The 27,144-nt window shown below is 40.4% G+C and overlaps 1 protein-coding gene across 7 annotated transcripts in view; it reads right to left on the reverse strand.

Annotated features, from left to right (window-relative positions):
- The window catches only part of syne1a (spectrin repeat containing, nuclear envelope 1a), a 197,484-nt gene that overhangs the window by 87,536 nt on the left and 82,804 nt on the right, over positions 1–27,144 (reverse strand). For all 7 annotated transcript variants that reach the window (XM_088089591.1, XM_088089588.1, XM_088089595.1 and 4 more), the window contains 22 exons: positions 25,555–25,719; positions 24,689–24,861; positions 24,343–24,496; positions 23,499–23,642; positions 22,919–23,083; positions 22,382–22,699; positions 20,355–20,510; positions 17,255–17,425; positions 12,411–12,737; positions 11,191–11,343; positions 10,737–10,904; positions 9,234–9,410; positions 7,360–7,506; positions 6,926–7,051; positions 5,905–6,081; positions 5,488–5,753; positions 5,083–5,239; positions 4,581–4,979; positions 2,541–4,145; positions 1,232–1,569; positions 959–1,103; positions 428–646 (listed from right to left, as the gene is read on the reverse strand). In XM_088089591.1, coding sequence (XP_087945717.1) covers positions 428–646; positions 959–1,103; positions 1,232–1,569; positions 2,541–4,145; positions 4,581–4,979; positions 5,083–5,239; positions 5,488–5,753; positions 5,905–6,081; positions 6,926–7,051; positions 7,360–7,506; positions 9,234–9,410; positions 10,737–10,904; positions 11,191–11,343; positions 12,411–12,737; positions 17,255–17,425; positions 20,355–20,510; positions 22,382–22,699; positions 22,919–23,083; positions 23,499–23,642; positions 24,343–24,496; positions 24,689–24,861; positions 25,555–25,719 — 5,850 coding nt within the window. The remainder of the gene's footprint in view (positions 1–427; positions 647–958; positions 1,104–1,231; positions 1,570–2,540; positions 4,146–4,580; positions 4,980–5,082; positions 5,240–5,487; positions 5,754–5,904; positions 6,082–6,925; positions 7,052–7,359; positions 7,507–9,233; positions 9,411–10,736; positions 10,905–11,190; positions 11,344–12,410; positions 12,738–17,254; positions 17,426–20,354; positions 20,511–22,381; positions 22,700–22,918; positions 23,084–23,498; positions 23,643–24,342; positions 24,497–24,688; positions 24,862–25,554; positions 25,720–27,144) is intronic.

Genomic DNA, 27,144 nt, shown 5'->3' on the forward strand with positions numbered 1-27,144 from the left:
CCCCACGACATCCTGCAAATTTTTAGTGACAGATCATTCAACGTGGCAGCCTTCACCCGAGAGCCCCATCTCTGGACATTACCAAAAAAATGCTGAAAACCCACTTGTTCAAGAATGCTTGTGGCATCTAGCTCACTCAACTCTGATAACCATAGCTATTATTACCTCTGTTCTTGTTATTTTTTAATTTACATTTTATTTCTTTTATGTATTTTTGTTTATTTGATCTGTAAAGCAGCCATAGGTACCCTAAGCACAATATAAATTCAAGCTACTACTACTATTATTATTATTATTATGAGTAGTAGTAGTAGTAATATATTATTATTATCATTATTAATATTAGTAGTAGTAGTAGTATTAGTAGTATATACTATTAAAATGTTTTATTAGCATTAAAAAAGGAAAATCAAAATGATGTTATCACCTTGTCAGTGAAGTTCCTCCACTCCCTCGCAGTGTCCTCCAGTGCTCTGTCCTGAGCTCGGGCCACACTGCGCAGTCTGGTCCACCGTTGCCACAGTGACGACACGGAGTGGCTGGTGACAGCTTTGCTGGACTCCGAGATGATCTGCTCTAACTCTGTTGCACTCTCTTTCAAAGCATTAAGAGGCAGCTCCAGCAGATCGATGTGAGCCATCAGAGACTGCAGCCAAAGATGACAACAGACACACACACAGTATTTCATAAATGCAGTCAACTGAAACATTTATACTATGGGAAACTAAAATTCTCCCCAAAAAGAAAACACTATGCAGACGCACAAGTGAACAAGGAATAATGCACAAACACTCCACTGTTTAAATATTAATGTGCATCTGCTGCCATGACAAGAACAAATGTTGGAATTTGATAACAGCCACCTGGGAGACAGCATGCAAGTTAGACGATTTATATAAAAATCAGACAATCGTTGTCTACACTATCTCTAGTTTTTGAGTGCAAGAATGTGTCCCACCTTGTATCTCTGACACTTTTCGTCTGCCTGCTGGATACTGACGGCTTTAGCAGTAGTAAACATGGCCATCTTGCCCTCTGCCTCATTCATCTGTTCAACTAGTGTCTCTTTCTCATGTTGGAAGGAGGTCCATAGAGCTGCACAACTGAAAACAGACAAATTTCAGACTATGATTCGGAGGAATTCATTATCAAGATATGCATCATACAGACTGCACTTGCCAGCTGTGTATACATAGATTACTTGGCTCCCCATTAACACTAAAATACACACCTCTGAAGCACATCTCTGTAAGCATCCAGCTGCTGTTTGACTTCTGTGTTTCTCTGCAACAAAGCCTCAGCTTTTTCTCTAAGTTTACCCCTTGCTCCTGCCTCAATAAAATCCTCAAGCAGAGGATCCAAAGTCCTCAGCTCCTCTAAACCAGCTGTGAAGTTCTTTTCCTCGGCTGAAATGTCTTCCAGGTCCCGCACGCAATCTGTGTGGTTCTCAAGATCCACCCCTGAGCTGGCCCTCTGGAGCAAAGCCGCGGCAGAGTCCAGACGTTTCTGCATGGACTGCAGAGATAAGTGGTGTCTTTGGACCAGGGGAAGAGTTTGATCCGCAGCCAGCTAGAATATGCAGAAGGTGATTTCATTATCCTCAGTTTTTGCTTCATTTCACAGGAATTCACATATGAAGTTAGAAATGAATGCCTATATCACTACGACAACAACAACATGGTTGCATTAGCATAAGGGACACTTTACCCCATAATCAAAAAATAAATATTGTCCCTTTATTGGTAGAGCTACTTATTAATCTAGACTGAGTTGCAGGGTGTAAGAGATATTGGCTGTAGACATGTCTGCCTTCTCTACAGTATAATTAAATGAGATGGCACTCAGCTTGCAGTGCATAAAGCACCAAAAAAATACATTTGAAAAACTACATCCGCCAGCTGTATCATCTGGAAAAGGATGAGAGATGTGTTTGTGATAACGTGATATGTAAATATTAATGGTAATCCTCCTTGGCTGAGCTGTATCAATAGCTAGGTTAGTGACCTTCAGCTTTTAAATAAGACTGTAGTAGTATGTACAGTAAAAGTAGTTGTCACATGTTGAATATCTAATTTTGAAATTCAAGTTTTTAAAATATCAAACGTCAAATGAGAGATATTTACACTTTCCTCTGTAAAATGTATCTGATTAGAAAAAGATCTGCCTTTCAATTATTATTTAACATAGTGGGACTTTTGGTATATGGTATTTAAACACTAAATCCCCACAACAGTTATACATTAATAATAACTTGGGTACTTATTCAAACTTCATGGAATTTATTGAAATGTCTTTAAATATTTCAGGTCCCCTAAGCTTATTAATATTGATAGTATGAGCACACAGGAGTTGGAAAATAATATTCAGTAGGTTTGAGCCAATAAATGATGGATCAGATTCTCAATGAGTTCAAGATAGGAACTTGGCTGATGCTGAAATTGATCAGATATGGACCGATTAGAAAATAAAGGGATAGAAACATTCCTATGATTGTTATTTCTGAATAATATATATATATATATATATATACACAAACAAACCTGTTTTTTTGTAATTGCTTGCTGAACTTCAGCTTCCAGGTTTGCCAGCTCCTGTAGTTTCTCCTCTACGTGGGCAGGAACAGGTTTTCTTCTACTACAATACTTTTGCTTTTCTCTGCTACCTAAGGCATCTCCTATCCTAAATCTACTTTTCACTTCCACTTCCACGATCTTCAGTCTGCGCACTTCCTCATACACCCTCTCAGTTTTGACCTCTGACAGGGCCAAAGGCTTCTCCAGTTTATCCTTGATAGTCTTCAGCCATTCCAACATTTTCCCAGTCTCTTTAATAAAATCTGTATCCTTTGTGACCTTCGTTTCACTCTCATCAACACAAAGTTTCACTTCACACCGTAAAGACTGCAATGATTCAAGCCGCAGTGTCGTTTCCTGAAAGGCAGTGGGATCAAACTTCAGGTCGAGGCCTTTTGTTTGTTGGTTACATTCTTCAGCCTGAGAGTTCACACCATCCAGACTCTCAAGCAGCAAATAAAGGCTTGCGATTTTATCCATGGCACATAGTTCTGTGTCTGACTTAAGTCTGACCAGCTTCTCTTTCACTGACTTAAACTCTGAGTCCAACTTGGCAGAGACTCTGTTGTGTTCAACTAGTGTTTTCAAGCAATCATCTAAGTGTTGAATTTTCTGATCGTTCATCTTTTTCAGGTTGTTGTGGTGACTGACCAGCTGCTGTGTCTCTTCAGCTCTATATTGCTGACCCCGACTGAGAAACCCCTCACTTTTGCCATGCAGTTCTCTCACAGCAGGGCTAATGTGGAATAAACTTTCATTAATATTTTTGTATTCACTGATTAGACGAGCAAGCTCCTCGTCTCTAATACTGATAGTCTGCTTCTCCAGATTGTCAAACTGCTCCTGCAGCTCTTCCAGTGCATTACGAGTGATATCAAAGAAAGTGCTGAACTCTTTTCTCTCTAAGATTATTTGTTGGACTCTGTCTTTTTTCTCTTTGGCTAGAGCGAGGATGGCGTTGTACTGCTGAGGCAGCGCGTTTAGCCTCTCATCTAGGTAGCAATGATCGATCTCGTTCAGAGTGGGGAGGATCTCCTGACCGATTCTTTGGACGATTAGAAGAAGGTTCTCGTACTCTGAAGCTTGTTCTAGGACATTCTGAAAGTTAGACAGTTGTGTGTGCAACTCTGAGATATCGTCAATGTTGCTTAAATTGATCTCAGGGAAGGTGATGGCATCTGCTCGTCTCAACCAGTGGCAAGTCTTATCCAGGTCAACCTGGAAGTACTTCCTGGAGGTTAAGGCTTTCTCTAAGTCTGTGAGACGGTGGGTCGTCCTCTGAAGGGCGGTTTCAAACACTGCCTGCAGCTTCTCAAGTCTCGCCAGGGTTTCTGCTCTCTCTTTGTCAGTGGCATCTCTTTCCAGCTCTCGCCCTTGTACCCAGAGGGATGCCAGCTCTCTCTGGTAGGCGCGTAAACCACTCTGGACACCCCGACAAGCAGCAACTTGTTTGGCTAGGTCCTCAGGGAGGAGCGCTATGTGGTCATCTATCAAAGCCCTCCTCTCCTGTTGCTGTATCCAAGACAGTGCTCTCCCCAGGCCCTGAAGAAACTGTGTCCTCTCTGTGAAGGCCTACAGAGAAAGAATTGCATATTTATTTATTTTTTACAAAGTCTTGTCTGAAACAACCTAGCAGCACCCTGGGACTAAAAAATGAAGCCAGTGGGGAAATACCTAAAACTGCATATTCAGTTCTTCTGGTATGCACATTTTGTTTTAATGGTTTTAGGCCTATTTTTTGCTGGAGAAAAATTAGCCATAACGCACCATGCTAACCAAGCCAGCAGCTAGCATCAGGGTTAGCTCACATTATTGCCTTGGCAAGTGATGTGCGACCCCTCATACAGTGTATGCTAATATCAAGGGATTATTTTACAGTTTGTGTCTTGGACCACCTGCTTTCTTGTTTATTTTTTTTTAACAAACTCACACATCAGGAGAAAGTTAGGTCCTTTGGGACATAATTAAAATTTTACTTGCATCTCATGTAAGAATCCAGCTGTTTACCTTACTGAGGTACTTCCTCCTTTGGGTGACCCGAGCCCCCAGAGTTTCCACCTCAGTCTGGGCTTGTTCAACGAGCTCCTGCAGGAATCTTTTCTCACTCAGCCCGAGTCTGGAAGCCACAGCCTGAGCCTCGCTCACTGCCTGACCCAGGAGCTGCTGACGAGCCTCCAGCTCTACACACACACTCAGGTGGTCAAACAGGAAACTCTGGGCCAGATCGGGGGGTGGGCTGGTTTTCAGTGCAGAGGTAAAAGCAGGCCGCTGCTCCTCCACCCACTCCCGTGCATCCCTCAGCTGGGTTTCAACCCGGGCAAGATCCTCTAGTGTCTGTGCAGAGTCCTGGATCTTCTGTTGAATCAGGGTTTCAAGCTGAACCCAGCGCTGCTCCAAATGATCAACCTGGAGATAGCAGAACAATGTATAAAACTGGACCCAGGACCTATATTGTACATTATAATTAGTATACATCTCAAGAAGAAGAACTAAAAGAATGGAGCTTCACCTGTTGCTTGACCAGCTCCTTGTCTAGCAGGCTGAGTCGAGGCAAGATAGCTTGTCTCTGGTCTCTGAGGTCTTCTAGAGTCGTTTTCTGCTCCTCAAGGTCACTGGAGAGCTTCCTCAGAGCTTCTAGATGCTCACTTGTACTCTCTGTGTCGGCCCTACGTAGACACATGCATGGGTTGAGAAACCTCAGGTCCATACAGCAGTATAGCAATTTAAGATATACAGTAATGGTCTTGGCTAAGAAAAAGAGAAATCAATGATTGTAACACCAGAGGAAATGTATTAAAATACTGTCTATATAGCCTTGTCAACAAATAAATGCATTAAATTATAAATGAATGTACAATATGTTTAAATTCTTTGCAAAAATTAAAAAGCAGTCTGCTGAAAAGAAGCTCGATACCTGGCGAGGTAGTCCCATTCTCTGGAAACTTGGTGGAAGAGTTCCTCCACAGCAACAACAATCTCCTGGTACTCCCCACTTCGCTGCATGTCCTCCCCCCGCTGGGATTCCAGCTCTTCTGCCCGTTGGCCGAGGTCCATCCAGCTTCTCCTCATTCTCCTTATCTCCTCCAGGGCAGGAGAGACCTGTCCGTCTGTCAGCCGACTGACGGCTTCATTCAAACGGGTTACCTCAGACTGTCTCTCCCTAATCTGCTGAAGGAATTCCTGTAGGAAAGATAATGGATTTTCACAGCCACACTGAACTTGAGTTTTAGTTTAATTACTTCAATACAACAATGCAGTGTTGTTCTATAAAGAACTCACGAAACAATAAAAGAAAAATCATCTGTCGTCAGCACACAAAGCAAACACAGACCTGTGCCTTGTCCAGCTGGTTCTGTGCGATCTTCGGCTCCAGCTCTGCAGGTCTCCTAACGAGATTCTGAAGTTGTTGCTCTGTTTCTCTCAGCTGGACCTCCAGATCTGCCTTCTGCTCCTCAACGTCCCTCCAGCTGTCTGCTACCTCCTCACAAAGCATCATACGCTCCTCAATCTAGACACAAAAACAAAGGAATCAATTCATTATCAAGTATTTTGCCAAATAATGTATTCTTTTTTCCTTTTTTTTTAGTTTTTTAAATATAAGCGCTTGCTAAAATAATAATCTCAAACTTTTTCGTTTAAACAAATGTTTGTTCAGTCACTATATTTTACCAAATGTGGTAGCACAATGGTGACTGAGCCCTTGGCCTCCTGATGGAAGTACTGCAATATTTAGATATTTGCAGTATTGTGAACTGTGTGTCGAGAGTGACATTTGCAGGAAAAATGCTGTATTAGGTTACTGCTAATGCAGATCCAATATTTTCTACTGCTGCAGCTTCACATTAAAAACCTAAAGGCTTGACAAAACATGATTAAATTTAATTATGGAGTCACAGGCATTGCAGTGTATTTTTCAGTGAGCTTAGCACTTACAGCTATCACACATCAAAAACATGTCTATAAAACTAGATGACCGTCATTTTGGCATTTTCTAAAAGCGGATCAGTTTGAAATATAGCAGGGAGAGATGGAACCAGAAGCAGCTGTTAGAGGCTGCACACCTTCAACTAAGCAAGGTAATCAATCCCTTTCACTGTACCCTGCTGTCCGCAGACTCGTACTGTGTCCAGTATAAGATCAGATCATTTCTGCTGGCAGAATGATGGAAAAAGGCAGATTATTGACTGAATTCTTTATTAAAACAACTGACATTTGTTTAACTGCTTCCAAATGTCTGTGACCTGTAGTATTAAACCGCTTTTGCTGTTACCATGGTAACCATGGCAACCACAGATGTCCCCAAATCTACGGGGACTGATATCTTTGAGATTGCCACTGTAAAGTTGACTGACCTGCAGTTTGACCTGCTGGATAGCTGCTGCAGTCCCCCTGACCCTCGGCTCAGACAGGTCACATGCTGAGCACACAAGCTGGAGGTACGTGCTTGCTTGTTCCTGGAGAGCCCGCTCCTGCTTCACCTGCCAAAAAAAAAAAAAAAAAAAAAAAAGGTTTATTATGACCCTATGCTTTTATTGGCAGATCATATAATTCCTTCAGGATAATTCAGGATTAAAGCATAACATACTTTGCCCACACTCTAGTCCCCATCCAAAATGCAATTGAGCAAACTGTGCACGAGATTGCAGAATGGAAGCCATGTATATGTATACTATCAGATACTGATCATTTCAGGCAACAACAATATGTTTAAAAGGCAGGCAACTAATCAGAGATAATTACGTCCATTTTACCTAAAACTCTTGGGAATAGGTTGTGGCCTACTGACCTGCTGTAGCGCCTCCTCCAGGCTGAGAGGAGGATGTGCAGGAGGCTCTGGTTCCTCTGAGACAGAAGTCAACCATGTCTGACACTGCTTCAGTGTGTCTTGGAGACTCACATGTCTCTGTAACTCATGGTCCAGACTCTGATACACCTGAGGACATGGGCAGATACATTTCAGTGCTATCGAGTGCCCCAGGATGACATTTTTCTTTTGGCCAGCCAGGTTGTTAGCTTCTCCCTGGTTCCCTTGTCAAAAAGCCTATGGGATTTTTCCATTAGATTTTGAATTATTGCAGAGAATAAGCTCTGTGGCTAACAAAATTGTATGATACTTACATGTTTTGTTCAGCAAGATAATCTTCACAAATGAACACCTTTTTCAGGATTTTTGAAACATGAATGCAACCACCAGAAGTAAAAAGCTATGGTTAGGCTATAACGGACTACACAGTAGTAGGGTCGCCACCGCTACAAAGCTGTAAAGCTATGTTTGGTGCAATTTGATGTGATGCTGTTCTGTAGTCTCATTAAGCCACTTGTTGGCAACCACCTTTTTAAGACACATAAAATCAAGTGGGGTATTTACTGATATATTTTTTGTTTTTGACAAAACATGAAAGTCTCTTAAGCATATGTTAACCACAGACCTTATTTAAGACTTCTAACCAAAAATCCATTCAGAAGACCCACTGACTTTGCGATGAGGGAACTAGAGGAGCTAAAATGCTATCACTTCCGGTTTGTAGGACTCATTACTGGAGTTCTCTATACACATGAACTGAACACAAAAATATTCTGCAAAACACAGACATGAAATAAGACTATATATACTGTATATATACAGTATATACAGTATATACTATATACTGTAAATACTGCAGGTAAAGACTGTTGGACTGCACAGTTCTGAAGCCGGTAAAACATGGCCAAACACAAAAACACATTAAATGATAAAACCCTGAACAAGTAGGCAGTTATGCAGTGTTGTATTTGACAGGTGTTGAATGTAGAGGCGTCCATGCCCTCCAGGGGAGAGCGAAACAGCAAGGTCTGATTGACAGAGTTAATATGAGAGCCCGAAAGAGAGAAAGAAGGGGGGGGGCGTATTGGCAAACTGCCCAGTGTATTTGGCGAAGGCTAGAAGTTTGGCACGGTGGCAAGTGGCAGGCAGGATATTAGAGCTGTGTTGTGCTGGGACGCAGTTGGCAGCCATCGTAACACTGGAGGCGCAGTTGTAGAGAAGCCAGCAGTGTAGTGGTAAAGTGTGGCTGGATCACACAATGCCAGATTGGATGTGCGAGCGCTGGTGGAGGTGGTGTCTTGGGAGGTGAGCTATGATGACAGAGTAGAGGTTGCCAAAATGACAGAGTGGGCCTGGAGTAGAGGGCTCGCCAGATCTACTGAATAGTGGTGTGTGACCATTTTTGGCACAGGCATGAAAAAGTGGAGTTGACAGGGGATATACAGAGATTAATATGGGGAGATTGAGTTAGTGATTTTGGCTGGTGGGGTCTGTCTGAGTATGGCTGCTTTTGAGCTGTACTTTGGCAGCCTTAATTGGTCGTGCCCTCTACACTGGCACTAAAGGGCTGTCTTGAGAGATGGGTTTAAGTGTCAGAATGGGTTAGGATTAAGAGGATGCTAGGCTGTTGGAATATTAATAGCACCAATATGTAGAATGTGTGTGTGTGTGTGTCTGTGTATACATGTGTGGTTGCATTTGCAAATGTGCACGCATCCAATGCACCGATATGTCTAACATGTCGTACATTATAAATGTGTGAGAACCATTTCACTACTTATATTAATACAAAATACATCTCAGCCCCCCCCCCGCATCCCCTCCCTCCCTCTTTACATCTCCTCCTCCTCACTCACTCTCTGCGCTGTGCTACAGATGGCAGAGTAGCTGTCTCTGGTGCCTTGCTGGTGAGCTTGGACCTGCTGTCTCAGCCTGCTCTGCACGCGGTCACTGCAGCCTTGTACCAGGTGGTCTCCTCGCTCCTTCAGCCCTGCCAAGCGATCCTCGAAGCCCGCTATTTCCTCCATGATGGCCTGTGGAGGACAAAGTTACAATGTAGGATCATGTTGGAAAGAGTCTCCAGTGGAGGCGTATTACAGCGTCTGTCCACCCGTCAATGACACAGGAGGTCAGAGCAGACTGGTACCACACAGTGAGGTCTCGTGACATTAGACTGGCCTGAATGGATGAACTTGAAAGAAGATTTTCATGGATTATGGATTAAACCATTATGTTAACTCACATAATTTTTCCACAAATGTATTGTTTCTGTTAATTAATTTTTATCCCATGTTATTGTAACTGTGAACAGCTGTGTAAAACTGAGAAAACTGTGGATATCAGGCACTAATAACATTGGTAAAGTCAGCAGCAGAACTGATACTAATGATTAATAATTTATAACCATATTGTATGATTTAAGCTTCCCAGGGTTGGGTTAGTAATAATTATTAAACAAAACAGTAACAGCTAAATCATGCAGTTAGGGATACCTAAAGATCTCCTCAACAAAGGTAACTATACTAAATTTAACTGGTGTTCATTCATTTTAATTACACCAACACTCAGATGACACCTTGAATCCAATAATTAAGCAAATACAGAGGTTGGTAGAAACCTGCTACAAGAAATGCACTTCGGTGAGATATTAGTTTATTTAGAGAAAGCATCAATTTCATGTTTCTTTTTTTGATTATATTTTTGAACCAGTAATCTGCTTTTTACTTTACTACATTTGCCATTTATACCATCGTTACAATTGGGAGAATAATTAAAGCGTACCTTCGCAATCTGACTTCCTTCACTAAAATGAGAACCCAGTTTTTCTAAGAAAAAGAGCATTTATTTCGATATGAATGAACAATTGTTAAATTAAGCACAATCATTGTGTTTGGCACTCTGTAGCTCCGATAGTGTGGTGCTCTGATTAAACCAACAGTACTAAACTATAATCCCAAAGCACTCTGATGAATTTACTAACTGTCCAGGTTGTGCCAGAGAGCACTCATTACATTAACGGTCATTGTAGCAAACTTTATAGAGTAAAGATGAACATATTTCCACAAACTACATTTGAGTTATAGTATGTATACCCTAAAAATATTAAAATGGAAAATAATTTGTACTTTGAGTATTTTATCATTTAGATACTGGGTGGGTGGGTTTTTGAAATAGTAATTTTTAGTTATACTTAAGTCATTTTTATGAAAGTAATTGTATTTTATCTTGAATATAGATTTTCTTGAGGAACAAACTAGGAAAAATTGAGCACATTTTAATCAAGACTCAACGCTCAAGCTGTATTGTATGCTATATACTGTGGAAACAACAGCCAAAAATCAAGAGATGTGATTGGTTACCTTGTGTCTGGCCAGCTGTTGAGTGGCTGCCTCCAGGCTGCCACCCACAGTGGGATCAGGAGTCACCATCCTGCTGGACATCTGGAGCAGCCAGCGCTCCACTTCCTGGAGCTCGCTGTGGTACGCTTCCTGTTCCTTCACCTGGCCTTCCAGATTCTCCACATGGGCCTGGACAGCACAATGCATATAGTGTGAGTAAAAACACATTCAAGTTATACTGGCTACAAACACCTTCCTGAAACAGTTACATGCTCTTTATCAATGTCAGATTTATTCTAAAGACTTAATATCTGTTTTAAAAAAGGACTTTTCTGTATTACTTAACAGTTGCATATAATCAACAAGTGTATGAAGGGGTCATATCCTTTGTTTCAATTCATCTGCCCCTGAATGAAAAGAGCATTTACTTTCTCCACTCTATCAAAAATAGTTTAATCTGAGCACAGGTTCTCACCGTAGCAGTATGACAGAGTTCAGTGTAGTCTCTTTGCATTCTGTTCATTTTGTCTCTGATGGAGGGGTAGTGGACGGAGGCCAGCAGAGCATCTCCTTTCTCCACCACTGACCTGATGGATCCATCATGGGACTGAACCATCTGCAAGAGAGCCTGGGGACACAGACAGATGACATGTGTCTTTAGCAGAGTTTCACCAACAATTGTACAGACCTGGCCAGACCAGGCTAAAAATAATGCCAAATAACCAAGTTTCCCCTATAGTCATTCTGCAGCAGTTCACAGCAGTGAGTCTGAGAATGAGGCTATGTGTCCGTGTGGTTAGTTCACATGAGCGAAATAACAGCTGAACAGCCCAGTGTCTGTTTTCTAAACTGCTAAAGTCAGTTCAACAGGTTAAGTCAAGATAACTGTTTAAAAACAGGCTCTGTAGTAAACAACTCGCTAACATGCTGACAGATACAGTTTTTTGGTGTTTTTACCTGTGCATTTTATGAGGAGTGAGCACTGCTCTTAACTCCATTTATAAAATAGCTGTTTGAGTGCTACATTGCTAGCATGCTAGTAGGCATTGCAACCAGTCATGTGGTAACTTTGGAGACAATTTGGGCTTGTTTGCACGGATTCATTTGGCATGCAGTTAACATTCCAGTCCTAATTTTGTTTAAGGAAAATTCACCTTCTGGCATTTGCTCCTTGTGTTCTTCATCACTGGTTTGATAGGAGCAAATAATTGGAGTAACTGGCAAATGTGCGGCGGTGTGGTAGAATGAGGGTACAGTACCTAAGTGCATGTGAGTATGGTTTATGGAGTTTCTATTGTCGTATTGGATCACTGCTTAATATTAAAGAATTACACTAGTGGTTTTTTTTGTTGTTTTTTTGTTTGTTTGTTTTTTTTACATTTTTTAGCTAATTTCCAACCAATGGATTGGACTTTTGTATTGGTTAAAAGCAATGGTATTCACAGTACAATTGTCTGCAGTTATGGAGAGTATATATATATAGTCTATTTATGTGTGTGTGTGTATATATGTTATATATATATATATATATATATATATATATATTATATATACTGTATATGTAGTCTATTTAGCTAATAGTGTTCAGTTAAGTCTTGCTGCTATCCACCAGTGCAAATGTACATATTATACTCATGATTTCAATTAAATACAGTACAGACAGAAGGTTGAGATAGGACATCGTTGCTACTTTACCTTGTGTTTAGCAAGCAGTGCTCTTCGTTGGTACAGTTCAGCCTTGGGCTCCACAGGGGAGCTCAGCAGAGCCCGGGTCTCCACCAGCCACTGGGCCTGAGCCTTATAACGGTCCTGGAACTCCTTAGCTAGCAGTAAGGCCCGCTGTAGAAAACTGTGCTCCTGCCTCAAGCAACCTGCCAGCTCCTCCAACTGGGCAAGGCGAGCCTCTACCTCAGCTCCCAAACTCTCAGCTCCAGCCTCGTCCAGGAAGCCTGCTGCCTGCTCGGCCCGCTCCCTCAATGATTTCAGGAAACTGTGACCGTGTTGGAGCTCTGACTGGAGAGTCTGGGTGACAGAGAGAGCAGAAATACAACTCAGCATGGATGCTGCTACACTGTTATTACCATTACTTTATACTGAATGACCTTCAATCAGGGTGTTTTTACACACTGCAGAGTTAGAGAAAAATACTGCTTCTGTGTTCTGATGAACCAAACCCGCAGCATATATGTACTCAAGGTTAGGGAATCCTACTATCATAGCTTCCATGACTTTGAGGTCAACATTCAAACATAATATCACTGATTTCATTCTCCTTCACCTCCAGTGCCACCCAGACCAGCCTGGCAATGTGTTTGAAAGGCTTTGAACCCATCAGGTAGGCTGACACCTGCATGGTGAGATGTGGAGTAGATTTGGAGGTCATGTTGTGGAGAAACCACAGTGAATAATATGAAAGGAGGACCCAATTATAAGGACCCTTAACAGGCAGCAGTAGCTGCGGGGGTTTCCAGGGCAACCACAACACACCACACACACACAGACCTTCACTCGATGGGACGCCATCTAGCTTTCATCATCAGTCTATTATTGCTTGAGTGGAGAGTAGCTTCACACTGCAACAACCCCAGACCTCCAGCTACTGCAGCTGATAATAAAATATAACAAGACCTGTGTCTGTGCACACACGTCCATGTTTGCTGCTAAATATGAAGCTCCAGGCATTTTCATCATTTCAGACACAATGGTGATATCCCTGCCTTTTGACCTTAATAGAAAACACTAAATGTATCCCAATTCCAAACAATTCTATCTGATTAACTGGACCTCAACAAGGAAGGCAGTAATTGCTATTTGCAGAAGATTTAGTTCCATATGGCTCATTATTTTCACTTCACATTGAAACATCTGCTCTCCTTCTTAGCGGCACTACTGGTGGTCCACATGTTGAGTCAAACTTGCAAGATTAGCACTTTATACACACTTCTCCAGAATCTGGTTTGGTCAAAATAGTACATTTACATCCACAACTGTCCGTTGAACCATTCAAACCTCCAAATGATCTTAATTTTTATTTAAATCTTGTTTTTTTAAATCATCACTATCAATTATAATTTTTATAAACTATTATTATAGCTTTTTATCATTTTGTCATATTTAAAATAAATGGCCTTATTTTATTGTTGGAAAAAAATCTCTTGGCTTTTTAATATTTTTTTGGATGAGAACACAGTTTCTTCTTCGTTATTATGAGGCTAATTGAAAAATGAATAAAGATATTGCTGAGGAAAAAAAAGCATCTTAATGTTCTGACAAGGACAAAATAGTATTCAATGGTCTCACAATCTGTCTTTGGATGAAATAAGTCACTGATGGAAGTCTGGAAACCTGTTTATTCTCAAATCATTGAGTAGTACTAATGCTTTGATACAGTAGTAGACAGTACATTCTGGTGAACATTATATATGAGGTCCTGAACACAGTGTGCCCTTTATGCTCTAAACTATCTTGAGGCATGTCAGCCCCAATTATCTATGTCAAGTGTCTTGTGCACTCTCTGTAAATGACTCTGTTCCTTATTCTGCATCAGCTCGCAGGCTCTATTATCTACTGAACTACATCTTCTGTGGCACTGACAACCATGTTCATCAGTTAAATAATCTACTAACGGAGGGAAGACATCACTAAGGTGACCCTGTGAGCAGCAGTTAGCTCTACTACCAATGTCTCTTAGTGTTGAATGTGCAGTATGATTGCACTGCAGCACAGAAACATCATATAGTATCTGCAAAGGCAGAAGTCTTGTTATAATGATTTAGCCAGAGCTGTAAAGTAACCAGGTTGTTCTCATGTACTGTTTGTACACATACCTAGGAAAAGTAATGCACCACAATTAATGTATAACCCATGTAATCGGGACCTAATCTAAAGCATGAAACTTCACTTTCATAAACCTAAAGATGCCGAACTATGTTTCTGTTCCTTAACCTAACCTATGTAACTTTACTTTAATTATGTAACGTTCATTCATGGGGCACTAATTCCTTTGTGTGCGCATTTTTATAAGATATCATCCTAACTGTTGTATAATGGTATGTTGAAAGAACAATTTTATCTATTTTAGTGGTATTCGTAATGATAAATAACAAATAAAAAAATAAACATGGGCTTGTTTAAATGTATCTTTTAGGGAAAAAACCTTGTGTGTCTGCTTAAGAAAGCACAGGGACCTGGAGAAAAAATGACCTTGAACATTAAATAAATGCCAGTGAAATTATAAATATGGAAGGAGACTGAGGCGCGGGGCGCTTAATTAGGAAGCCAAACCCTTTTCTTTTTAGCATTTTGCCATGTATACAATTTTTGTTGGAGCAGGTAAGTTGAGGATGCTTTTTGAAGAAAACCATGAAAGAAAGAACTCTATATAACTAAATATATAACAACTGATATATTTTTAAAAAAATAAATCAAAGTGTTAAGATACACTTGATGGGGACCGAGTCAGGTTAAGTGTGAAAAATTAGGAATTGTATGATTTGAATGTCACATGTTGTTAGATGATAGCCAGTGGGCTCTGATATTACATTTTGGCCAAAACGTTTTGGCTGTCCACACAAACTGATTACCTGCCATTCAAACTTGATCAATACTATTCAGACCACAAACAAACTACAAATGGAAACCAGAACACTTCTCAGACCAAAATCTTGTCCCATAGCCTACAGATAATGAATAAATATGCAGAATATGTTTATAAAGATTACCAGCTTTATAATAATAATTTTTAAAAAAAACAAAGCATGGAAATCTGACTTTTTACACCTTAGACCTTTAAAATACCCAACCATCAAAATTGCCCAAATTACGGTGAAAAATGATGGCTTCTGAAATGTATGTCTTACTAAGGTACATTAAACTTTAATTTTCCAAGATCTTAATGGAGTTACAGCACCTTTGATAGCAATGGTAAATTTGATCATGTTTGGGTACATCTTTTAAAATATAGAAATGGTGGAAATAGGTGCCTGTAATGTGTTAGGGTAGGAAGTCTCATATATTTATTTTAGTTTACTTTCTTTAATTAATCAAAGGGACACTATATGTAGTATGTTGTTGCTGTTGTTTGGTTGTTTTTGTTGTTTTTTTTTTTTTGTTTTTTTTTTAAGATGATTGTATTAGGTTGAATCGTCTGTATCTTTCCTCATATGATGTCTGATTAACTTAAACTTAAATTAGAAAAAAAGTTACAGCACATTTCTAGCTAACAGGGGCCAACACAGCGATATGACTCATACTTTTACAGTTACAACTCAGAATCAAATGAAGCCTAAATCCAGCTAATGGCCCTTGACACAGCTATTGACTACTGGTCTTTGTGTCAATGCATAATCATCCCAGCTCACTGAAAAGCTCTGCAGCTCTCACTACGGGAGGATGAGTAAGTGATGGAGCACTCGCATATTATCTGCAGTGCTGGAAGGACACATGTGGTGACAGCATGTCCTCAGTCCCTATGCAGAGACAGAGCATCGATCCCAGACAGGGATTACTGCAAAGCCCACACCAGATGATGTATTGTAAACGTCTACGTGTGTGTCTGTAAATCTGGATCTGTGTGTGTGTGAAGAGGACAAAGAGAGACGAGATGTAGTGATATATAGAGAAAGATAGTGAAAAAATGGGTGAAATCACGGAGGATTCATAGGTTGGATAGTTTGCTGCAGCTTGTTAGTTTGTGCTCTGGATAGGTTTTGTAGAATGAAGCGAGTGTTAGTGGGCAGAAATGTGTGTGTGCGTGTGTGCGTGTGTGCGTGTGTGTGTGTGTGTGTGTGTGTGTGATGTGAAGCGGTAAGGGCACTGCATCAATTACAGTGTCTGTGCCAGCAGGATCCTGACACCGGCGCTTCTTCATCCTCTACTTCACAGTGGGAGGTCTTTCCCTGCTACCATGCTTCCTCTAAAGCGGCACCCGCTTTGTCTTCATAAAGAGCCGATCGATACACACAAACTATTCCAATTTTCTACACACTCGATATGAACTATGCCAGGTAAACGATGGTGGTTATTTTCTTTTTATTGCAGTCTGTGCATGTTGGAGCAGGGCTACTTTACTCCAATGTCCATTTGACAAAACGTGGACTAAGACAAACTGTTACAATTATGCAAAAACAGTTTGTAGAGCTCTATCCAAATATTATAGGTACACTGAATGCTTTGAAAGCGTCATGCATATTTTACTGGCCAAGCATATTATGGCTGCCAAAGAAATCTGTACACTTGATGTTTTTAACAGGTACCGTATGTTGCTTGGCAGAAAACAAGATTGCACAAGGACATTTTTGCTGGCTTGGATATTGAACTCATATGAGTTTCTGCTCAAATTCTCCACTAGTAACAGGAGTCTTGCTAACTCATCAGTTTGCTGTGGTAATACCCAATGTCTGGGCTGATTTATTGCAACCTGTTCAGGGCAGTGTATTAAGCACCGTACTGCACCTTGGATCTAAATGCCTCACTGGTTGTGACTGTGACACCGTCTAACCACACGAGTACAGAACAGATTTATGTAAATAAATCAATACCTCTAGTTTTTTCATTTTCTTCTCCATGGCGACCCGGTCCAGAGGTTCAGAACTGTCAGTTAATGCTGAGAAGCTTTTCTGAGTGGAGCTGAGCCAGTCAGTGAAGGACACACAAAGGTTTTCTGCCTCTTCGATGCTCTTCAGCTCCTCCTGAAGCTGCTTGATGGTGTCCTGAAATATGAATGGATGGAAGATCAGGAGTAAAGTTTGGCAAATATAGATTTTTTTAAAGGATAGTAAGAATAATAATAATAATAATAATAATATCTTGGATTTATATAGCGGCCTTTATGGGAACCAATGAAGCTTTACAAAAACACTATATAAGACATGGATGAACTAACTAAATATGATATAAATGCAATAATTACTGTATAATACAGACTAGTATTGCATAGCCAGACCCATCTAGCATTGTTTCAGTGCTGGAGAAATGGCTATATCCATCATAATTCTACGCTAAGGGGGAAAAAAATGACCTGGATTGTTTGTAATACTTAAAAACCAATCACAGTCACCTTGAGCAGCATCACGTCCAGGATGCAGAAACAGTGCCCTTGCAAAATAGTGTTGGGAGGGATTTTTTTTCCAAATTTATTAGTATGAACATAGAGTTGAATTACAATCACTTTAACAACTGCTGCCATTTCGTTTCATAGGATAAAATTGTTGGTAAGACTGTATTTGGTCAGGGGAAATATTCAGGAAACATGATCTTTATCTCTTTCTTTTAGCCTGTGAGACCTGTGCCTCAGCTGTCTTACTTTGGCCACCAAGGACCAAAAGCTCTCTGATCAACCATCAAAACAGAAAATATCCGTTTCTCTCCCCCTCATTCATGTGCCGAATGTCAATAGCTTCACTACAAGGTGAAGAGGGCTTTTATGTTTTTTGATGCATTATCCACTTGACTGAGATTTTGAGTCAATAACACCATGAGGACGGAGAGGGTTTCTTGCAGGTTTGACACATTATTCACTCAACTTGCAAATCCTGTGGTGAGAAGCTCCAATTAACGGATAGTGCTGAGTGCACACCTTTTCTGACTAGACAGAGGTAACAGCTTCCCACCTCAAACCCATATGGCCCCCACTTCACACAGTATAATTACAGGCATCCTTGGTATGAGAGGGATGTCATGTGTCTGCATACGTATGTGCCGCCATGACTGGAAGTTTATTCATGCTTGAGTCAATTCTGAGAGTGGAAGGAAGGGGTGTGGGTATAACGGAGACAGAGGAACAAAGTGAGGGAGTGAGGGAGATGCACACACATGCACAAAAACTCAGACGTGTTACTGAAGGTGTAAAAATCAATGTAGCGCAGGCAAAGCTTTTCCACTCCTGGTGCCGGGTGTGAGATTGCCTTCTGTAGCGTTTAATTACAGCCTTAGCCCCAGACCAGAGGAGCCCCATTGATTTTCCTTTAGTCCCCCCCAGAGGAGCAGACAAATAGAGAGGCTGGATCTGAGTATACAGAGCAACACAAGCTGGGCTCACAGGCAAAACTCTCAAAGCTACTTCAATGGGGTGTTACAGAAACAAAGTCCAAACTCTCACTGGAGCATATTCCATGGTGAGAGATAACCATGTGTGAGAAGCCCACTGCGGGCGGAAACCCCAACGGCAATACACACACAGCCTCACATTTACTTTATTCATCACTGAGACAGTGGAACATAAAAGGGATTACACCTAAACCAAACCCATTAAGGCTTTATGTTTTAACCCATGAAGACAGGTAGGTATTGTCCAGGATTTTTTTTCTGGTGGACAGAAATTTAAAGGTATACAACACAGAAATTGTTGGTTGCTGTTTGTAAACAGATTCGCTAGTGAATGTGAAAGCCAACCCAAGCTTTGCCCGTTAGCTATGCCTTGCTATATTTGCAGGGTTTTTTGTTGGGTTTTTTGTTGTGCTGTGTTCACTATTTTCATTGCTTCCTCTTGGATGTTTGCAGCTTACAGTTTGGCACCTGGTTGCTATGTTTTTTTTAATATAGCAAAATAAGGAGAAAGTATAAAAAAAAAAAAAAAATACAGGCAGAGGGCAGAGTCTCTGCAGAATACTCGCTACTCCCTTGAAAAAACCTGTATAGTACACCTTTAAATATTGTAGTGTGTCTGGACTTCGTGACCACCTGAAGCAATTTACAACCCTAATATACAGTCATAATTAAAATAGTATTGTTTAGCGTGGGTTCTACAGGGGTTAGGTGTGACAGCTGATGTCACAGTGACTTCGAAATGCTAAACTTTTTCAAGAGATAAAGTCACGCAAATACATTTACATTGGTAAGTTTCAGTTGTTTTGAAATAATTGAAGGAGTGGGTTGTTGGCATAAGAGAAGGCTGAATAGATGATTAGTAGACTGTTATCTACAGATATTTCTAACCCAACAAACAGTCTAAGCTGCTTTCACACTGCCGCACGGTAACTTGCTGCCTCAAGTCATTTCAGTGAGGGGAGGGCGGCAGAGCAGAAGCAATTTTGAACACAACTGTAGAGGTATGAAGCGGTTGCAATCAAGCTGAACACACAAAGATTTTGCTCTGCCGTGCTAAATTCACTGTGTTGAACGTCTGCTGATAGCAGCCTGGCTTTGGCCAGTAAAATAAAGGGGTGCGAGTACTGAGGAAGAGGAAAAAGACAAGCTAAAGTCTAAAGGAACTTAACAGGGAGAGAATAAAAATTTAATAAAAACTTAAATTTATTTAAATTTCCATCGCCTATCACATAGCTCACTTGCACTTCACTTCAATGATGTTCACCAAATCTCTGTGATCACAAACCTGAACCATGGCAGCAGCAGCTGCTTCTTTATGGACTAAATATCTCGCCAGCACATAAATGGGAACCTTGTAACTCTTTATCTTGCTGCAAAGAAAATTACACTTCTCCTCCTACACTTCACTCCATACCTCTTGATGATGAAGTGCTTTACCAGATAAAGTAGGTCCTCCTTACAATTTAACATAATAAAACTTATTTGGTAAGAACTTATTCTTGTTGAAAATAACAAATGAGCATTTGCGAAACTCAACAGAGTAAAGATATGATATATGAATAATTGAACAGCAGACAGTAGAAAGTGCCTCACCTGTATGTTGAGCAGCAGGGAATGGTAGCGGGCAGTGAGCTGGGTGGCAGTAACACTGATACGACTGCTGATGTAGGTTTCCTCCAGAACCTGCTGGGCCAGAGAGGAGAGGCCATCGACTTCTCCCTGCCGTGCAAGCACTGCCTCAAGGCACCCCTGTTCAGAGGGGACACAGAGAAATGTATAATTAGCATCATGTTTGTGAAATCCAGTCAAAAATATTCAGGACATAACTGTAAATTATGTTTTTTTTAATGACATAAAAGGGCAAACAGGTGAAAAAGAAACAAGAAAATAGCCAGTGAAATCACAAACAAGTTATAAGGTCAAGGTGTCTGTCTGTGTGTGTGCGTGTGTGTGTGTGTGTGTGTGTGTGTGTGTGCGTGTGCGTGCGCGCATCCCTCTAAATGTGGGGAAGGAAAAATACTGAGACTGTCTGACATCCTGACACTGGCAGGAAGCGTGCTCCAAGGGAGGCGGCCCAGGCGTCGCCTGCTGTTTTTCTCCAAAAGCATGTTGTGAGTTGAGTGTATGCATTAGTAGGGAAAGTCATCTACTGTATAGTGCCCCAAAATGCCCTGTGATGCTTCATAACTTTTATTTTGAAAGGCACAACTGTATTATTGGCTTGGATATTGATGTGGCTGAGTTTTAACAATGTAGATTTGCAGAGTCAATTTTAGTTTCTTTAAAGGACTAAATAACTTCTTTGCTACTTGGGGCCTGCACTTAGTATTTAAAAAAGGGTGAGCTAGTTGGTATTGTTCATGTTGTCTAAAATATTAAATTAAAATAACTGTGTGGTCTACAGCATAACCTAATGTTAGAGCTGACTGATGTTATTTGTTACGGTATGCGCATACCAATGAAAGAAAAAAGGATATCTACAGTAAATATTAAAAGAGGGAATAATATTAATAAGGAAAGAAAGAAAAATACCAATAAATAAGCAGGAAAAAGTGTTTACAATACAATAAGAATACATTACCATTATGAATGTACCATTATGAACTATGACACAAGAAGGACTGTATGAAGTCAGTGTATTACCTGCAGTATGTGTCGGTCACTACATCAGTTTGAAGAAGCAGGCAGGAGTACTGGCACAGAAGCTAAGCACTGCACTGTTCATAGATGGTCAAGTGTGTGGCCATTTTCTCTGAAACATTTGTATTTTATTGCATGTGCTGTAATGTATTGTATTGTAATGTATTGTATGCAATGCATCTTATAAGTAGGTAGAGTACTGTTTTTAATGCATTTTAATTATTGTAGTGGTCATGTCACCTGCCCCAGAGACTACAGTTGAAAGTTAGCCAACTAACTAACTAATATTATTTACAGTAATATTCATTAATGTGCATTGTCTCTGTATTTTAAACCAATAAATAAATAAATAAATACTGCTGTGGATGGGGGCAGCAGCAAAACGTATTTTATCCACCTTAAAATTCAGTTGTCACCCTGTGTGTATGCTATATGTAGAATATTTTCACTGTTTTATTTTGCCTTCAGACAACCTTTTCCAACTGAGAACTGAAGCCGATAAGATTGCACTCTTCAAAACCACCAGACTTCTGTGACAAAAACAATCATTTAAGCTAGCTGAAAACAGTAGCTGCTGGTCTACCACTGCTTCAATCACTTATTATGTTTGTGTTATTGTGTGACTTTGGGGATCTGAAATAACCCTTTAAAACACCAAAGTCACACAATTACACAAACTTACTAACTGATCTAGGCAACAGTAGACCAGCAACTCCCATGTTCTGCAAGGTAAAATTATATTTTTTGTTAATGTAGTCTGGCTTCAAAGAGAGCATAGATACATTTAACTGTCGGTTCAGTTTCCCGTTGTCTAATGGCAAAGTAAAATGATAATCATATTCTAAATAAAGTGCACAGTTAAACTGTTATTGTTTTTTTAAGGTTGCTTAAATGCATTCATAGCCCCCTTTTCCAAACTGGAATCAAAACAGAGCACACCTTATATGGACTTCGAAGCTCTTTCACTGTCTCTCTCTCACCTTGAGTTTCTTCAGCTGCGTCTCCTTGGTGCCTCTGTCTGACCTTCGATGACGTCTGACGTTTGCCACCTTCTCCATCTCCTCCAGCCACTGAGCTAGACTAAGGAACCTTTGGCCCATCTGTCTCAGTCTGGTCAATGTGGAGCGCAGTTGGGTCTGAGTCTCCTCCAGACGGCCCTGGTAGGCCCCCCACTCCCGCTGAGCGGTATCCAGTGCTCGGTCCTCAATCTGAGGTATACCCCAGGGGATTACTCTCTCTCTGCTGGTCAGCACAGCGGAGAGCAAAGACTGGCCATTTGAGCAGCGCTCCTGCAGGAGCTGTGAGTGAATTAAAAAGGGAAGAACAAAGAAAGAGTCTGATTGAAGAATTAAGGTGGTTTAGTTACCAAAAGTCAAGTGTGTCCAAGGCTTTGTTAGAAAATTCTGCTTGAGCTTTGATGACAGTTATGTGTATGAAACTGCATAGTAATGCAAGGGAGCTTTACGCTCTCTGTTCATTATAATTCAATTATGCACAAAACTCCACTGTTTTAATACCTGTAGCTGCTGCAGTGTCGTCTCTAGTGTGTCGACGTTTCCCTCTGGATGGGACAAAGAGGCCAGAGAAGCTTGTTCCTGCTCCAGCCAGTCCTCAAACACATGTAACCCCCTTTGATATTCCTGATGGACAAGCACCAGCCCTTTGGCCTTGCTGACTGCATTCTGTAAGACAACAGGTTGGAAACATTACTGGAAAGATGAGGTATATCCATTCAACATCACAGGAGCAGTGGACAGTGGAATCTCCTGATTACTGACTTTAATTGTTTGAAACTGAACTACATGTTTACATCATATCTGAGCAACAAAACTGTATGTAATATACTCTGAAGCTATTGATATTGCCTTTGTCTCTAAAGCTGCAAACAAGAACGTGAATCACGTGGAGTGAATCTGAAATGAGCTACAAAATTATTCAACATACAGGTCATACTCTATTAATTTGTGGGATTATAATTGAGATTTATGAAACAACATGTTGCAGGCGTTCAGAGAGAAATGTGCGAAATGATCATTTATTTTTCAAATGGCTGCGGAGGGAAAAAATGAAAGCGTATGTTGTGTGTGCTCAAAGCACCTTGGCCTTTTCTTTGAGGGCGTTGTATCTACACTGCAGCTGCTGCACCTCCTGCTGGGTAGTGTAGTGTTCAGCCATATTGGACCCCTTTGTGGCGATGGTCTCCAGAGGACTGCTGTGACTCAGTACTTCCTCATAAAGGAGCTGGAATGAAATAAGAGCACATGCATACATACACTCAGTATAGTACATTAACTGTATGAGCAGATAGTAGTGCATTTAATTAAAAAGAAATATAAAGATATAAAAATATGTAAAAATGTGGGGGGTGGGTTAGAAAAACATAGCAGCTGCTACAAAAGTGTAAACGTTTTCCTAAAAAAAGCAAGACACAAGCCTTACAGTGTCACAGTCATGCTCCTTTTCTTAGCAAATGTTTTGTAGAGTTTAATCTCAATGCTATAAACAAGTTTACAAAATACAGTCTGACATTTTATGGTATGTGATTTTTTTGCATGGAAATTTATGAAAAAGTACAACGCCAATGTTATATATTTGTTAAATTCTGTACCAAATGTTTCCAACAATGTTCAAACCCAAAGAGATCAAGGACAGGGTCTGTGTCATCTGGTCGCCAGTCAGTGGCCTCATATCCCTTTGTGTTTGCATTAGGGTTGTGGTGGTTTGTCAGAAGCTTTCATAATTTGACTTTTTATTTAGTTTTAAGCCACTATACATTTTTTTTTAGATCTTGTCCATTTTCATTATATATTTTAACTGGATGAACTGGATGAATGATTTTCATTGTTACTGGACATCAGGTTCTTTAGTTTTCAGAGAAAAAAGCTGAACAAACAAGCAACAGAAAAATACATAGCTAGCTATCATTAGCAAGATGTGATACCTTGGTCTTTCCCAGGTTAGCGGTCTTGTCTCTCATCTCAGAGTACTGTCTGTCTGAGCAGCTGAGTGTCTCCTCAACCCGGTCCATCCACAGCACAAACTGACCCACGTCCTCCTGATAGCTGGTCCACTGCGACAAAGCGCCCTCCAGCTGGCTGTTACATCAACATAACAATGTCAACACAAAGGGAACAAATAAAACACAAAAGCATGCACAACATACACATGCATTTAAATCTAATTGTCTCTGTAACCTTTCAACCAACTGAAATCAATCAAGTGAAACTAGACAGTTCCCTGTCCTATTTATCAACTGACTGACAGATTGATTGGTTCATGATCACAACCTTTTACACTGAATGGAGGCAGAGAGCAATGAGTCCCATGAGTCTTTTAGGTCCTGGATCTGTTTGCGAATCACTGGGACCCCCTCTGCTGAAGTGTTCCTCTGCACTGCTTCTCCCCGCGTCAGAAGCATCTTTAGCTGGATCTCCCTCTCCTGACGGGCAGCCAGTAAGGCCTGCAGACAGACATGAATGAACAGACGTAAAATAAAAGTAATAAATATTGTTTTTTGTTTTCACACTATTAAAGGAATGCAACATAGTTTGGTGATGATCGCATTTTCAGCATGGATCCTATGACATCATTTGGTCTGATGCACCATCCTAAAAAATATTTCCTCCATGTGAAGATGCTGTTGTAGTGCTAATCTTTGTATCAAGTGAAAAAATATGCTGAACTGGTATAGTTATTCTTTGCTTATTCTTCAAATAAACACATATCAACTATTATTGTACTATACTGATCTATATGATTGTTATTATTAATAAGAAAGAATGCTACTAATAATTAATCACTAAATAATATGCTGTGTTAACTTTTTAAATACTTTAAAAACAAAGTCCCTTTCTCTATCATATATATATATATATATATATATATATATATATATATATATATATATATATATATATATATTAAATTGTTTACTTGTTGTTGTTTACTTTCTTCTAGCAACTGGGCTGTTTTTTTTCCATTCTGAGAACTGCTACTTTCCTACAATCACTGGAAATGTCAGCATAATGCTGTACATTCGAGTAAATGTACTGTTGGGGAAACACTGAGAGTTATTTTGAGTATAAAATTAACCAAGAGTCACTCTCTGAATTTTTTCTTTCAGTGATCCCACACCCGTCTTATCTGTCCTTACTTCCAGCTGTAACATCCGGTCCTCCAACACGCTCTTGTCAGTGGTGGTGGAGATGCAGATGTTGAGGACCCTCTGAGCTTCACACACCCAATCCTGGAGCTCCTTAAGGCCCTGAGAGAAGAGGCGGTGCTCCCCTACAATACGTTCAATCCTGGAGGCCTTGTCCTTTAGAGATCAGACCACAGGACTGTAAACACACTCTTTAATTATGGCTCAGAAACAGGTTAGCACTGAGTTAAAAACGGAAAACAAGACTGTTTTGTATTGTATTTCTGTTTGTATTGGAGATAACGCTCCTATTTTTTTCTCACTGAGGAGACAATCCCACCCACACAATACAGCACAAACACAAAGCATTTTGTTCGCAGTCATCACTTATAAATCTTTAACATCTGAGTAACTGTAGAGTGGAGAGAGAGAAGCAGAGCTACAATAACAATCTACAAGTGGCAATTTTAAATGATTTCATTCCTGTTTCCATGTCTAGCGGGGAAGAAGACCTAAAAATAGCTCTCCACTAGCTCGCCGGCAAAGTAAATAAATCTCATTCATCATTGTTGGGGCACTCTCACTGTCCTGAGGTAAGAGAACGGTGCTTTGTGGTCTATGTGATGTTTTGTTCTACGCTGTATCAAATTAATCATAAGAGTGTGACCGATCTAATGAGAGCTTTAAAAAAGGTCAGATTCTCAGGCACTGACACATTTCAGCTCTGGCATTTTAGAAGTGCTTCAGTGGATAAAAGGTAAGCACCGCAGGCTTTGCCTTTTTTCATGTTGATGAGGCTGCAGCCACGAAGACCTTTTGGGGGTGAAAGATAGATTATTGTGCTCAGGTAAATTACTGTGCACACCGTGACTTTCTTAGGTAGAATATTTTAACTCTAGGCTAGCTGATTACAGCTACCATGACTGATGTGCAACTGGGGATTTATGCATGACACAGCAAATAACAGAGAACAGTAAACAACATGGCTGGACAGAGGGCTCCGGAGCTTTTAGCTTACATAGTACATGAATCAAGCGAGGCAGATTTCAACATGCTGCAGCAATTTTCAGACAGAAGCACAGATACATTAAAGGAGCAGTGTGGAAGATTTAGGGAGATTTAGTGGTGTCCAGCGGTGAGGATTACAGATTTTTACCAGCTGAAACTTCAGTGTTATTTTACCACGGGCTTTATCATACACAGAGGTCTCAGCCTTTTGAAGACAAACAGACCAGGTCATTAAAGTTGTTACAAACATTACAAAGCAGTTTTTCTGCTACGCTGTAAGGCAAGTTGCAGATGGGCTCTTAGTCCAGCTCCTGCAATGTGCAATCACCTTTTTTTCTCTAAAAACTTAATGTGTACTCATCTCATTTCTGAGGTTTTAACATGAGCCAAATTACAGCAGAGGTCTCCTCCTCTCAAAAACAAACAGACACTGTGATTTAAATCTATAAAAACACTGAACAAAGCAGTTTCACAATTTAAAACTCCAGTGCTGCTCATTGCAGATGGACTTATAACTATGTGAAAATGTAAAAACTAGAGGCAGTGTTTGGTTTGTCTGTTCTGGGTTACCATGGCAACATGGCAGAGTAACAT

This window comes from Plectropomus leopardus, chromosome 16 (assembly GCF_026936395.1).
Source record: "Plectropomus leopardus strain MGB_pleo_1.0 chromosome 16, ASM2693639v1, whole genome shotgun sequence".
NCBI classification, from domain to species: Eukaryota; Metazoa; Chordata; class Actinopteri; order Perciformes; family Serranidae; genus Plectropomus; species Plectropomus leopardus.